Genomic DNA, 14,942 nt, shown 5'->3' with positions numbered 1-14,942 from the left:
ATCACCTGCTCAGGCTGCACAGCCCCCACTGGGGCACTGAATGAGAATGGCTGGGGGTGGGAAAAGTCCTTTCTGCCTTGCTCTTCCTCATGGTCAGCTTTTCCTCATTTTTGTCATGCTCATGCATTATATTCTGCACTGTTACCCCATGTGGGATGGAAAAAAAAGCCAGGGTCTATCAGCTACTTTTTTCCATCCAGTTTTCAGTTTCCTTATACAGCAAAGCTCATGCATTGCTGTAAAATGAAGACAGAAAGCACTGTTTGGCAGTGTGGAAACACCATTTTTAGAGCTTCTCTGTATTCTCGGAATGTCGGACTTGGAGATTTCTTTATGGTGTCATGTTAACAGAGTTGCTCTCAATTCCAGTGTTATAAAATAAAAACAGCTCCTTTTGATATGTATGCCTCTTCCTAAAGAACATTATTTATTCAATATTTATTTATTCTAACTTTGAATCACAATTCCATTGCTGGGAAACACTGTAGTACAATGTAAAATCTTTTGTTTGCTCTCATGCCTATTACTCTTACTGTAGTTGGAGTACTGGAGTTTCTGAATCTTACTCCAGAAAATTCAGGAGTTTACTCCTGAATATTAATTCTCTTAACACAATCAACACCTAAATAACTGCAGAACTAAAATGTAACTACTGCTTTTTATGCAAAGGAATCTACGGTCTTTAGTCTTTAGACATTGACAAATTTGTAAAGCCTTGTTGCAGAAGGAAGTGACAGAGGGTTCACATTTTGTGCAGCCCTCAGGTCACTTTGATGCCTCATGACATCCTCACTCTTCTTCTGCTATTTTCTTGCTGTGAAACTCCCGGCTCTTCACCCGGAGCTTGTTGACCTGTGACTCTGCAATGTCAGCCCGCTCCTCGGCTTCCTCCAGCTCGTGCTGGATCTTGCGGAACTTGGAGAGGTTGACATTGGACAGCTCCTCCTGTGAGAGGAGAGGGAATCAGGGCTCAGGAGCACAGGGCAGGGCTTTCACTCCTGCTGCAAGTCAGCCTTATAGGGCTGCAAATCTCCAACCCCCTCCCACCACTGCTCACACATCAGCCTCACACAGAGCTCCTCATCTTCCCCTTATCAGGACCCTGTTGGGACAAACTTCACCAGGACTGTGTCACAAGCAAGGAGCAATTGCATAATTTCAATTTGTCATTTCTGTACTTATTCTCCCACTTGTTTAGTGCTCATGTGCTGGGAGGCTATATCTGGATGACAAAGCTCCCCTCCTCAACTGATAATTTTTGACATTTAAAAAACTTCTGATATTCCTCTCCCAGACACCTGTGTGACACCCAGAGGAAACAATGCTTTTTATTTCCCCAAGGAATACTCACAGCTTCCTCAGCTTGTCTCTTGTAGGATTTCACTTTCATTTGTAGCTTGTCCACCAGATCCTGCAGCCTGAGAATATTCTTCCTGTCTTCCTCGGACTAGAGAAAGCAGGCAAAGTAAAAAGAGTGAATTATTTCTTTCTGCACACCACAAAATAGCATTTATCCTTGGAGTCCATGAGAACCATTTTTGTTTGATGGAATAAGGGTGCATCACCCCAAGGAGGACTCCTGCCTTACCTGGTAGGTGAGTTCCTTCACCCTCCGCTCGTACTTGCGCACGCCCTTCACGGCTTCAGCGCTGCGCTTCTGCTCAGCATCAACCTCCCCTTCCAGCTCCCGCACCTGCAAGGACAAGCCCATCCCTGCAGCTTCCCTGCCAATGTCTCTCCAAGGACACGCTCACTCACGCACAGCCCCAGCCCTACACACCCTGGCCTCCAGCTTCTGGATCTGCTTCTTCCCTCCCTTCAGTGCCAGCTGCTCAGCCTCTTCCAGACGAAGCTGCAGGTCCTTCACCGTCTGGTCCAGATTCTTCTTCATCCTCTCCAGGTGGGCACTGGTGTCCTGCTCCTTCTTCAGCTCTTCTGCCATCATGGCCGCCTGATCAGAGCAAAAGGTCAAAGCCATTTTGGGGCTGGAGATATTTTGGGGAGAGTACATTCATCCTCAGCAATGCCAGGAGTGTCCAACTCACATCTGTGATGGCCTTCTTGGCCTTCTCCTCAGCATTGCGGGCTTCCTGGATGGTATCCTCCATTTCACCCTGGATCTGGGCAATGTCCGTCTCCAGCTTCTTCTTGGTGTTGATCAAGCTGGTGTTCTGTTGAAAGGAAAAAGCTTATTTTATTCCTCCAGTTGCTTCACACAATTTTTAGAAAAATCAAAGTACCTATTTTTATTTATGTTTTTCTTACAGCTTCATATGAAGAATACAAATGACTCATAAATGGCAATGGTAGACTGCTGAATACTAATTGTTGTATTATAATTAAAAAAGGAAAACAGACTTATTGTTTATTTTAATTCTCAAAATACTGTAGCTGTTATATGTCTTCAATTCTAGAATTTACCTGAGTGTGGAGGAGCTGAACTCTCTCACTGGCATCCAGAAGCTCCTGCTCAGCCAATTTCCTCGACCGCTCCGTCTGCTCCAGGGCTGCCCGGAGCTCCTCAATTTCAGCCTGCAGCAGGTTTGCTCTGCGCTCCACCATGGCCACCTGCTCCTTCAGGTCCTCTTGTGTCCTGAGAGCATCATCCAAGTGTATCTGGGTGTCCTGGAATGAGAGATAAGACAGATTGGGAGGCATATTCTCCCTATTTATTTGTTTTCCATTCGAACTGTAGAAGAGAAATATTTGTAGCTGCATAAGAAATCAGTGAACACCTGGTTGGTGATGCCATACCTTGAGCACAGCCTGGGTGTTTCTCAGGTTTTTCTGTGCCTCTGCAGCCACACGGTTGGCATGGCTCAATTGGATCTCCATTTCATTCAGGTCTCCCTCCATCTTCTTCTTCAGCCTCAGGGCTTCATTCCTGCTCCTGATCTCAGCATCCAGGGTGCTCTGCATGGAGTCCACAATTCTGAGGTGGTTCCTCTTCATCTGGTCAATCTCCTCGTCTTTCTCTGCTATCTTCCTGTCAATCTCAGACTTCACTTGGTTGAGCTCAAGCTGCAGGCGCAGGATCTTCCCCTCCTCATGTTCCAGGGAGGCCTCAAAAAAGTAAAAAATCCAGTTAATTATAAAAAATAGCAATGTCAACAACTTTACATGAATAGTTATATCAAAGAATAATGTATAACCAGAGGTCTGTGATTGCAAGAAAGGAAAGAAAAAGGCATACCCACGGATTCAAAGATTTTATGCAGTGAAGAAACCCTGCTTCCTATGCCTCTGCTCAATTCTCAGTGCATAGAATTATTTAAATGTTATCTGACATTGTTGAACTGTGTTGTAACTAATTAGCTAACAACAGAATGCTTTACCTCAGCTTCCTCCAGGGAGGCTTGCAGTTCAGATTTCTCCTGCTCAATCTGCTTCTTGACTTTCTCCAGCTCATGAATCGCCTTTCCTCCCTCCGCAATCTGCTCCGTGAGGTCGGAAATCTCCTCTGCAAGGAAGGGTGAAAAGCGCCATGGTCAGGCAGAGAGATGATTGCAGAAAGGCTCTGGTGCATCAAGGTGCCAGGCAAGATCTTAACCCTGCAGGCCCAGATGGTTTCAGATAGACAAGCTTGTGAGAAAGGCCAGTGAGGAGCAGAGGGACTTACGCTGCAAGTTCTTGTTCTCCCGCTTCATTGTTTCCAGGTGGTCCAAGGACTCCTCATAGGCATTCTTCATCTTGAACAGCTCCGTGCTCAGAGAGCGCGACTCCTTCTGCGAGGCCTCCAGCTCAGCCTGCGTTTCCTCATACTTCTGCTTCCATTCTGCCAGGATCTGCAGAGAAACGGGCTGTGAGTAGGGCTGTGGCCATCACGGGGCCGTGCTCTGGCCAGGAGTGCTGGTGCTGGAGGCCAAAAGACCTTGTCAAAGTTCTTCTGCTTCTTATCCAGAGCAGCACAGGCAGCATTGGATCTCTCCACGTCAATCATCAGGTCCTCCACTTCATTCTGCAGCCTCTGCTTTGTCTTTTCCAGGGAGGCACATTTGGCATTGACAGCCTCAACATGTTCCTCTGCATCCTGCAGGCGTTGGGCCAGCTTCTTCCTGTGTTAAACATATCTCATGGTTTAAGATAAAAGGGAATGCTGTGGCATGTGGTTGATGGGCTTTTCCTTGTCTCTCTGCCAGTCCCTGTCTTCTGCGTTTGCCTGTGATTTTTTCTCCCACACCACATGCATTACAGAATTTATTTGCTACTCTCCTTTCAACCCAACCCCAAGAAGAACACTGACTTCTTCCCAACAATGTCACAGTGGTCTCCAAGAATTTTTGGTCTTTATCTCTCCTAGCCTTCCTCACTTTCCCCACGTACTTGGCCTCCTCGAGCTCCTCCGTGCGCTGAATCGCGTCCGTCTCGTATTTGGTTCTCCACTGGGCCACTTCGCTGTTGGCCTTGGACAGGGCTCGCTGCAGCTCCCCCTTGGCCTCCTGCTCCTCCTCATATTGTTCCCGGAGCAAGTCACAGTCGTGGCGAGAGGACTGCAGGGCGTGGGCTAGGGCAGTCTTTGCCTGCAGCAACAAAGGGTCTGGGTCATGGAAGAAAAATATCCCAGGAAATCTGACTTAATAATAATTGGACAGTGGATCATACTACTATGCAAACAGAATACCATGCACTCAATGAGGAAAGAAGCTGGGACTGAAAAAAAGGAATAGTGGATAAACTCAACGTAAAAGTTAGCATGAGACAACTTGCACCAAATTACGTGAGATTTTTTTCCCTGTCTCGTCATGTAGTTCAGTAGTCATATAAGTGTCTGGAGCACCTCTGAGAGGAGAAATCACCTTGATCTCTTCGTCCAGATGCCTCTTGAGCTCCTCAATCTGTTGGGTGAAAGCTTGTTTGCCTCTTGACAGCTGAGAAACCAAAGCATCCTTCTCTTCCACCTGACGTGAATATTCACCTGAGAAAATTTCCAGATATACAACACTTTTAATGCCATTGATGGTAACACTGCAAATATTTGGCGATACAAAACCAGATAGTTTGTAGTCCATGCTGATCCCATTTCAAGCATTTCTCAGTAGACGTGACACAAAGTGTGTTGAAAAGACCGCGTGCACAGAAGAATATTTTTTGCAATAACACTAAGACATTATTGATCTGCACATGTAGATGTGGGTGTCTCACCTGACTCTGTCTGCAGACGAGCTCTTTGAGCATTGAGGTCATTGATCATGCGCTGATGCTCTTCTTCCTTGCTCTTAATCTCACTCAGCTGATCTTCCAGTGTGCGGCACATCTTCTCCAGGCTGGCCTGTGTTTCAGCATATGGGAAGTGATGAGTTAACCATCCACACTCTAAAGAAGGCCAGGTGCAAGAATTGTGTTGTATTCCACAGGGTCAATGAACCAAGAAGATAATTGTGTACCTTGGCTTTAGAGACAGACTCCATGTTGCTGGCCAAGTCGTCAATCTCCATCTTCAGCTCACTCTTCTCCTTCTCCAGCTTCTGCTTCACGCGTTGCAGGTTGTCGATCTGCTCGCCCAGCTCAGCTGTGCTGTCCGCGTGCTTCTTGCGCAGGGCGGCAGCCGTGGCTTCGTGCTGCAGCGTGGCCTCTTCCAGGTCACGGCGCATCTTCTGGAATTCTGCCTCACGCTTCTTGTTCATATCAATCTGAGCTGCTGTGGCACCTCCTGCTTCTTCCAGGCGCTCGCTGATCTCCTCCAGCTCCCTGGACAGGTCAGCGCGATGCTTCTCTGCTTTAGCGCGAGAGGTTCGCTCTGCCTCAATTTCCTCCTCCAGCTCCTCAATACGGGCCTGCAGAACACCAGGGACCCTTCACACCCGTGCCCTCCTCCTGCCTGAGCTGAGCCTGAGCAAGGCAGGGGAAGGAACAGAGACTTGCCTGAAGCTCCTTGATCTTCTTCTGAAATTGCATGCCCAGGGCTTGTTCATCCTCGATCTTGCTCTGGATCTGGCTGATCTCAAAGTCTTTCCTTTGGGCCAAGTGAACCGTGTTAGAGCTCAAAGAAAAGAGACAAGTGCTGCAGCCCAGCACTCAGGAGTCCTAGAGCCACACTTACTTCTTCAGTTTCTCATCCAGCTGCTGCTTATCATTCTCCATATCCATGATGCTGTCCTGGGCCAGCTTCAGGTCTCCTTCCAGTTTCCTCTTTGCTCTCTCCAGGTCCATGCGCAGTTTCTTCTCTTGCTCCAGGGACCCTTCCAGCTGAACACAAGAAGACCATCAGGGCTCTGCCAGCCAGGCTGGACTCCATACCTGTCCTGTTCCTGCTCTAGGTCTGTGTGCTTACATCATCCACTTGCTGCTCCAGCTTGGTCTTGGCTTTGGTCAGAGTATTGACTTTGTCTTCCTCTGCCTGCAGGTCATCCAGGGTCTGCTGATGGGCCTCTTGGAGGGCTTTCTTCTCTTTTGTCAGCTTGGCAATGGTCTCGTCCAAAGCTGCCATCTCCTCAGTCAGGTTTTTCACCTTTAGGAAGATGGGAGCAAATGTAAATAAAGGAAGTAGCTATAGAAGTCCCATTTTCTGGAGTGTGAGTGACTGGTTCTACCTCATACCTTGTTTTCAGTGGCGTGTTTTTCCTTCTCCACCTTGGCCAGTGTTAGCTCAAGGTCATCAATATCTTTCTTCAGCTCTGAACATTCATCCTCCAGCTTCCTCTTCTTGGCTGTCAGCTCAGCATTAATTTCCTCTTCATCCTCTGCCCTTTCAGTCACCTCTTTGACTTTGGCTTCCAGCTGGATTTTGGTTTTGATGAGCTGGTCACACCTTTCCTCAGCATCAGCCAAGCTATCTGCTTCCTGGTGGGTAGACAAAGATTCTGTTTGTTTATAACATTTGAATGTTTCTCTTTTTCATCTTTTAGCCTGTCAACTGAAACAGGTTTACAATGTTGTCCCGTTTCCTGCCTAGGAAATAGATATGCAAGTTCTCAGTTCAGAATGTTCAAATTTTCTTTGTTGCTTTTTACTCATTCAAAAATATCTCTCAGAATTTGTAGTTGTGGTAATATTAAATTGTGTAGGGAGTTCGGGTACAATCTTCCTCAGAAATGCAGGAGCCCTTACACCCACTTGAAGCCCCTTGCTTCTTTTACTATCTATAAGAAATCTCACCATGCTACTGCAAGACACTACTTTCTAAGCTTCATGTTTAATATAATGGACACTTGACCTTCTCCCCGAGAGAGAAGAAGTCAGAATGAGTAGGTGCTTTTTCTGAGTGGGAAATAAATGGTGATACTCACAGCCTGCACTTGGAGCTGCAGGTCATTTTTCTCCTTCATTAGAGATACCATTTTCTCCTCAAGCTCCTTCCGCTTTGCCTCAGACTTCGCAAGCTCCTCCTTTGTTTTCTCAAATTCTTCCTTCATGTTGGCCATCTCCTTCTCAGACTCTGCACTCTTCAGCAAGGGCTTGATCTTGAAGAACAGCTTCATCCATGGCCAGTGTTTGACATTCATGAATGCACGAATGTTGTACTGGATGCAGAAGATGGATTCCCTGAGGCATAATTAATATGTACACTGAATATTCTCAGTCTGACGAGTGTCAGCACTTTCCCATGAGCAAAATCACTCTTTAACTGACAAAGAGGAATATGTACCTCCGCTCCACCATTCTCTGGTACTCCACCCTCATCAGGAAGCCCCTGCACATGGCCTGGGTGCGGGTGATGAGCTGTGCCAGCTTCTCATCCCTCATCTCCTCCAGGAGGCCTATAAGCCCAGCTTTGAAGAACACCTTCAAAGAGAGAGGCGATGTTGCAGCACATCACTGTCAGGTAGAGAGAGCAAAGCCCAGGCAGGCAGAGAATGGGGGGTTTGTACCTTGGTGTGTCCAAATTTGTACTGGGTGTGGTCCACATCGATTGACCCAAGGAGCTTCTCAGAAGCCTTCTTGCTATCGATGAACTGTCCCTCAGGGATGGCACTGGCATTAAGCACCTTGTATCTGTGGAATCAAAGGAAACAGGAGGAAGACAATGCCCAGTCATAAGAATGTTCTGTTTACTGAAACTAAGAGTAGTGTTTGCAGTAGAATCAGGCTGAGGAAGTTGGAATTTCATCCCTCCATGCTTAGATACCCTGGCAAAGCTCAGTTGTGTGATGGAGAGCAGTTGGTGAGGACACCTGACTTATCTCTTCACTTCATAGCTCTCACCTCTGTTTGAAGTCAGCGTAGAGGACTCTGCTGGGGAAGCCTTTCCTGCAAATCCTGATCCCTTCCAGCACGCCGTTACAGCGCAGCTGGTGCAGCACCAGCTCGTGCTCCATGGCACCTGGCAATGCAGAGCACAAATGAATGGCCCAGATTGCAGTGCAGAGGGGAATGGATGTATCAGAGCAAGGATCTTGCTGCTTGGGGTTCTTACCAGGTGTTTTAGTCTCATTGGGGATGATACAGCGCACAAAATGGGGGTGAGTGCTCCGCAGATTGGTCATCAGCTTGTTGAGATTCTCCTGTGGGATCATGATTTAGCGTGCATTTATAAGAAACGTGGGAAAAATAACTCTTTGCATTCTTTGAATTTAACATTAAAGACCCATCAATGGAAATACACTGGGCTGAAAATTGTCAGCTGAGAATGCCTCAATCAATTGCTCAATTCTTTCTGATTCACAGGACATTTCTAGTCTTGAAGGACAAGAAAAAACTTAACATCAAGACAATGAAAGATAGAAAGGGGCATTTTTTCTGAAAAATTTTATGTTTATATAGAGTGTAAGTTTAGGTTTTTACAGCGCCATTTTTCATTCCATAAGTCTTTTATTTCCAATGGTGGTCTAAAGAGAAGTTATTCTTGGAATATTGGTTGGATGGTTGGTTGGTTGGTTGGTTGGTTGATTGATTGTTGGGGATTTTTTTGCTATTTTTCTATGTCTGAGCCAGCTAAGAGTACAGAATGATTCTCTGCATGTATGAAAAGAAAATGTGTTTACGTACCCGGAAAAGAGCTGAGACCGTCTGGAAAGAAGAACCCTTCTTCTTGCCTCCCTTCTTGCCACCACCACCACCACTAGCCTCTGATAAAGTAAAGATAATGGATCATCTTTTGCTTTGGGGACCAACCACTGTGCATCAAAGATATAAATTTCAGACAACTGACCTGCCTCTCCTCCAGCAGAGGCAAAGAGTAAAGCAAGGGTCTTCACAGATGATTTCTGGTACAGCCCAATGACAGTTTCATTCAGAGGGTCCTTGTTCTTCTCCAGCCACCCAGTGATGTTGTAGTCCACTGTGCCAGCGTAGTGCACCAGGGAGAAGTGGGCCTCAGCCTTGCCTTTGGCAGGCTTGGGCTTCTGGAAGTTGTTGGACTTGCCCAGGTGCTGGTCATAGAGCTTGTTCTTGAAAGAGGTGTCAGTTGCCTTGGGGAACATGCACTCCTCTTCCAGGATGGAGAAAATGCCCATGGGCTGGGAGAAGTCACAAGGAAGGAGGGAGGACAAGGTGAAAAGGCAGAAAGACTCAGAGATGAAATAAATTCCTGAGTGGGACAATATTACTGCTCTCAGGGATTGTTCCACTCAGCAAATTATAAAATAATACAAACTGATGTATCGGCAGTATCATATTTACCACTTCAATTTCTGCATTTAGAAATATATATAAAATGAATGCATTTCCGAAAATACCTGACACTGTGAATTACAGAAATACCTTCTCAATGAGCTCAATGCAGGCAGCCAGGTCCATGCCAAAGTCAATGAATGTCCATTCAATCCCCTCCTTCTTGTACTCCTCCTGCTCCAGCACGAACATGTGGTGGTTGAAGAACTGTTGCAGTTTCTCATTGGTGAAGTTGATGCACAGCTGCTCCAGGCTGTTGAACTGCTCAGAGGAAAAAAGCCACAACAACCAGCCCTCATCAATATGCCCAGTTCTTCATCATTATCCCCCACCCTTTATAAATCTCCCCAGTTAGAACACAAGTGTATTATCAGTACCACACCATAACAGAACCTTTTTGCAGCTCCAGAAAGAAATACCTACATAATGAAAATTAGTGATTTTTTTTCAGAGCAGATTATTTTAGTGAATCTCCTAAAATTAATAAAATACTTTGGCATTTTTTTATTCTGCAAACAAGATGAGTGCATACTCTGGTCTCCAAATTGAAAACCCTTGCTATCTCAGATTAAACCATAGCTATTAATTTTTTGTTCTCTAAACATTTTAAACATCTTTAACTTGTTATATATTTGGCAATGCATCTCCTAATTCTGTTGCAGAAGATATTTTATGAATTTATTGGAATTATTTTAGTTTATTTAATCTGTAACGTTAAGCTCAAACAGTTGTAATATTAAAACATATAAAATTCTATTTGCTGCTTCTGCACAAACAACATGACTCTGTGCTTGTAGTGATGGAGCTTTTGAGGGTTTTGTTTTCTGCTAGAAAAGAAAATGACTGGCTTTTTTTCTGCATAAAATCGCAAATGACTAGCATAATAAACATTCAGAGGAATATTACTTGCAAGTCTTCTGATATAACAATCCCTCCCTTCGAGAGCAGCCCTGAAACCTGAAATCCTTACATCAAAGATCTCAAAGCCAGCAATGTCCAGGACACCAATGAAGTACTGCCTGGGCTGCTTCGTGTCCAGCTGTTCGTTGATGCGAACAACCATCCACAGGAACATCTTCTCATAGACAGCCTTTGCCAGGGCACCCACTGAATTGTATACCTAAACCAAAAGGAGAATGGAGCAGAAGAAATACAATATCCGGAGCAAATTGTAAGGGATTGAAGTGAGAGGTTCCCAGTCACCAAGTGGTTGTTGTTACCTGCTGCACATTTTGGCCCTTGGTCACGTATTCATTCCCCACCTTGACTCGGGGGTAGCAGAGAGCCTTGAGCAGGTCTGCTGAGTTCAGACCCATCAGGTAGGCAGCCTTGTCAGCAACTGGACACAAAGAGAGAGGGAAGAAGTAACAGAGAAGTGATAATTGAAAGTGGATATCCTCTAAGATGTAGCTGTTGTTCTCAGGACTGAAATTTTGTGATATCTTGAAGGGAAATTTAGAAGCATGAATAGTCTGGAAGCTGAGATTGATGTGTTTGTGAAAGTAAATGGAAGGAAAATACCTTATTGCCTGATTGTGATAGTAAATGGAAGGAAAATACCTGATTCCAGCTATGTAACCATTTCTGTTATTAGGAGTTCTATAATGCTTTAATACCTTCTGTGCCATCAGGCTCTGCCTGCTCCTCTCGTTGTTTCTGCTTGAACTTCAGGTTCCCGTAGTGCATGACAGCCCCTGTCAGCTTGTAGATGGCTGTTCTCTCATCAGCAGTGAAACCCAGGATTTCAATGGCACTCTGACAACAGAATCAGTCAAATAAACCTCTGGGCCATTACAAGGGAGTTTCACCACACCAATATGCTCTTGACACTTACATCTGTGGCCATCAGCTCCTCCTGGTCGTTAATGCTGGGAACTGTGATCTCGCCTTGACTCACAAATTGGTAGTCATATGGGTTGGTGGTGATGAGGAGCATGTCTGTAAAGAGGAATAGGATATATCTTGGTGTGAGAATGAAGATAAATATTAAAGACCTTCAGATTTTATCAAACAATTCATAATACTTCCTACCAATTAGCTCTGGCTTCTTGTTGGACATGATCTGATAAAAGATGTGGTAGCTCCTTTCCGCCTTGAGCTGGAAAGTGACTCTGGACTTCTCCAGCAGATCTGGTGAGGAAAGTAGGAAAGAGTCAGGCCTGAGAGAGAACACTGAGGTGGAAAGGGAGGAAGGAATGGGATCAGTTCTGGTGGTCTCTTACAAGTTTCAATGTCAGCAGAAGCCAGCTTGCCTGTGGCCCCAAAGTGGATTCGAATGAATTTGCCCTTTTATAGGGGAAAGAAAAAAAGACATTTTGAAATTTCACTGTGATTGTAAGCATGCAACCTTACATTTTCCATAGAAGACAGGTTCAAACTTAGAAGTTGTTTCACTTTTATTTTTTCTTTAACAAAGCAAAACAGGACAAAAAGAAATTCAGGAAAATCTTTATACTGCCAAGACTAGATAGATCTGAGCTTTTTTATCCACTATTATTTAATGGATAACCATAAATTCACATGAATGAGAAGACCACTAATAAAGCATTTTATTGGGTCACTTATGTTGCAATTCAAACACATGGATATATTGAAAGCCATTTTCTAATCAGAAAGCATTCTGTGAAGGCAGATTTTGCTGGCAATAAAGTTAAATGAGGATTTTTAGTCTTGTGGAAAACAGAAGTCAGCTGTTACTGTCTGAGTTGTAGAGATAGAGGCAACACACCCAAAACAAGGAGCTTTAGTCTGAAACTGAGGATTGATATTGTGATTTTTCAAGGAAAGTCACAGTTAATGTAATAGAACATATGAATGGCTTTTTGCATTAAAACTTATATCAAGGTCTGAACAGACAGATTAATACACCTGCCCAGTTCTGTGCTTAAAACCCAGAGATTAATTTTTTTGCTGGTCTGATGAAGGCCAGCAAAATTTCCATTAAGCAATTTCTATCCTGTATGCCCCATCTTTCATTTCTTCCATATTACATCAATTTCTACAAAATTGTGTCTTCGGTCCATATGACAGACACTAAGAATATGTATATATATATTTATAGGTGCAATCATATAGATACACAAAAATATTTTAATTATCTCCTTTGTATACTGCATTGTACTTCTAAGCATGTATTTTTAATTAGACCGTCTACTTTAATCAGCAAAAATACGCGGAAAACAGTCATTTAATGAATACAGTCATCTGACTTGGACACTTCAGAAGTAACAGCATGTTCTGACATCCTTGTTCCCATATAAATGACAACTTCTCTGATGAAAAACTCACAAAGCGTGAGGAGTTGTCGTTCCTCACGGTCTTGGCGTTTCCAAAGGCCTCCAGCAGTGGGTTGGCGCTGATGATTTGATCCTCAAGCGTTCCCTGCAGGGACATAATTATTCAGTGACTCTGTTTAGTTGAGAGAGCAATGACAGGCCAAGCATTCCGTCTGTCCTTCCTCACTCACCTGCATTTTACCTGATGACTTCTCCTCCTTTTTCTTGTCCCCGCTGGCTGCAATTGTTGCAAAGTACTGGATGACACGCTTTGTGTTCACAGTCTTCCCAGCCCCGGATTCTCCGCTGCCAAAGGCAAGAGAGAAGCAGAGGGTGCGTGGTCAGGCAGGAGGTGCCCTGGCACCGGGCAGCCCCGCAGGGACCCTCGCAGGGGGTGTACGTACGTGATCAGGATGGACTGGTTCTCCCGATCTGTGAACAAGGCAGAAACACGGCACTTAAAACTCAGTGAACAACAGAGAAAGAATGAAACATACCTAAGTTCAATGTTTTGCCTCATGTCAACTTGACTTGAACAAGCAAACCTTTCCAAAGCACATCACTGAGTGCAGAGATATTTTTAATTTAACACAGTGGAAACCATGCTATGAAGATAGTAAACTCCAACAGATGTGTGTGTCAGAGGCAAGAATGGTTTGAAAAAGTCTCTTCACTTTGCTGAGACAGAGTATCCCTTCAGAGAATTGAATGTCCAATGCCCCTGAGGCAGAGAGAGGCACTCACCAGTCAGCATGAACTGATAGGCGTTGTCAGAGATGGAGAAGATGTGTGGAGGGGCCTCCTGGCGCTTCTTGCCTCGGTAGGCCAACACCACCTCGGGGTTGTACACCGGCAGCCACTTGTAGGGGTTGACAGTGACGCAGAAGAGACCCGAGTAGGTCTGTGAGGAAGGGACACAGCACGTTGGCTTCCCCTGAGCCTGGCCCAGCAGCTCCTGAGGCTGCCCAGAGGAAGCTGCTGCTGCCACTTACGTAGATCATCCAGGCTGCGTAACGCTCTTTGAGGTTGTACAGCACGGCGGGTTCGTGGAGGTGGGTCATCATGGCCATGTCCTCGATTTTGTCATACTTGGGAGGGTTCATGGAGAAGATTTGATCTTCCTTCACAGTCAGGGTCTGCCAAGAAAACAGAAAGATCCACATGTATCACCTAAAAGCTCAGTTTTGGGATCATATGTTTTCCTTCACTCTTGCTTTTGACTCACCTCTCCCCCTTCAGTCTTGACAGTGACCTTGCCCGATTCCCTGCTTGTGATTGTCCCTTTCACAAAGGACTCCTTTGCATGTACCACGAAGACAGATGACTTGGCATCAAAAGGTTTGTTCTGGGCCTCAATTCTCTCCTTCTCTGACTTTCGGAGGTAAGGAGCTGCCTCCCCAAAGATGGCCATCTCAGCGTCCGAAGACATGGCTGCACTTTTTGGAGGGGCTTGTCAGCAGAGAACACTGTGGAAGAGGAGATATGTTACACAAATGAATCAATATTTTTTGTTGTCACTCACTTCATTGATAGACGGTGTAATAGAAAGTGTGATTTGGGAAGAATCTTGAGTAGTTCTTTGGTTCACCTTCCTGTGCAACAAGGACAAATGTTGGATGCAGGTTCGCACAGCTTTTTCCAGAGAAGTTTTTATTATGTCAAAGAACAGATATTTCTCAGTCCATTTGCATCCCAGTTTAATGTCTAATGACCCTGATGGTGATTTTTTCCCCTATTTATTGTCTAATCAAAATTCCTGTGGCTGAAACCTGTGGTTTTTTATCCCTCAGCCTTTCACTCTGCCCATTTGAGATGTCTACCTCTTTCTATGATATAACCATCTCCTTTTTGTTGAAGATAACAATAAGATACCCACTTTTTAATTTCACCCCCAGTGTAGACAAATCTCACCTTTGCAGCCTCTTCCCATACATCATTTTTTTCCTAGTTGTCTTGAAAGATCTCTACTGGATTCATTCCAGAATGTCACTGTCTGGTTACCAGAAAGTACCAAACTGAACACAGTGCTCCAGATATGGGAGCTGAATGCAGGGAAAGAATCACTTGTCTTTACCTGTTGACCATGTTTTCATGAGTGTCTGACAATGTGCTGCTGAC

General features: G+C 44.9%; 1 protein-coding gene across 1 annotated transcript; it reads right to left on the bottom strand.

The window, feature by feature from the left end:
• Positions 1-418: 418 nt before the first annotated feature.
• LOC128797842 (myosin heavy chain, skeletal muscle, adult-like) lies at positions 419-14,253 on the bottom strand. The gene is made up of 38 exons (XM_053960744.1): positions 14,050-14,253; positions 13,817-13,960; positions 13,569-13,725; positions 13,229-13,256; positions 13,016-13,130; positions 12,838-12,930; positions 11,772-11,835; positions 11,581-11,679; positions 11,384-11,487; positions 11,166-11,304; positions 10,770-10,888; positions 10,520-10,669; positions 9,640-9,810; positions 9,089-9,395; positions 8,926-9,005; positions 8,354-8,441; positions 8,143-8,260; positions 7,809-7,932; positions 7,586-7,722; positions 7,227-7,482; positions 6,538-6,780; positions 6,272-6,448; positions 6,041-6,186; positions 5,863-5,953; positions 5,385-5,774; positions 5,143-5,269; positions 4,797-4,915; positions 4,324-4,520; positions 3,872-4,055; positions 3,620-3,785; positions 3,336-3,460; positions 2,755-3,063; positions 2,422-2,625; positions 2,046-2,171; positions 1,781-1,951; positions 1,589-1,693; positions 1,352-1,447; positions 419-945 (listed from the first exon to the last, which is right to left on the bottom strand). Exons 1-38 carry the CDS (start codon positions 14,251-14,253, stop codon positions 790-792), a joined length of 5,829 nt encoding a protein of 1,942 aa, XP_053816719.1. The 3' UTR covers positions 419-789.
• Between the last annotated feature and the right edge of the window lie 689 nt (positions 14,254-14,942).

Source organism: Vidua chalybeata, chromosome 19 (assembly GCF_026979565.1).
Source record: "Vidua chalybeata isolate OUT-0048 chromosome 19, bVidCha1 merged haplotype, whole genome shotgun sequence".
NCBI classification, from domain to species: domain Eukaryota; kingdom Metazoa; phylum Chordata; class Aves; order Passeriformes; family Viduidae; genus Vidua; species Vidua chalybeata.
Note: the sequence above shows the minus strand (reverse complement) of the source record. Positions and strands in the feature narration are given on the sequence as shown.

Excerpts from the sequence above, each read along its gene's own strand:
- LOC128797842 (XM_053960744.1), bottom strand. The coding sequence starts at position 14,253 with ATGTCTTCGGACGCTGAGATGGCCATCTTTGGGGAGGCAGCTCCTTAC. Across the intron at positions 9,811-10,519 it reads CTGGCTTTGAGATCTTTGAT|TTCAACAGCCTGGAGCAGCT; the intron begins GTAAGGATTTCA and ends TCCTCTGAGCAG. Across the intron at positions 7,723-7,808 it reads ACAAATTTGGACACACCAAG|GTGTTCTTCAAAGCTGGGCT; the intron begins GTACAAACCCCC and ends CTCTCTTTGAAG.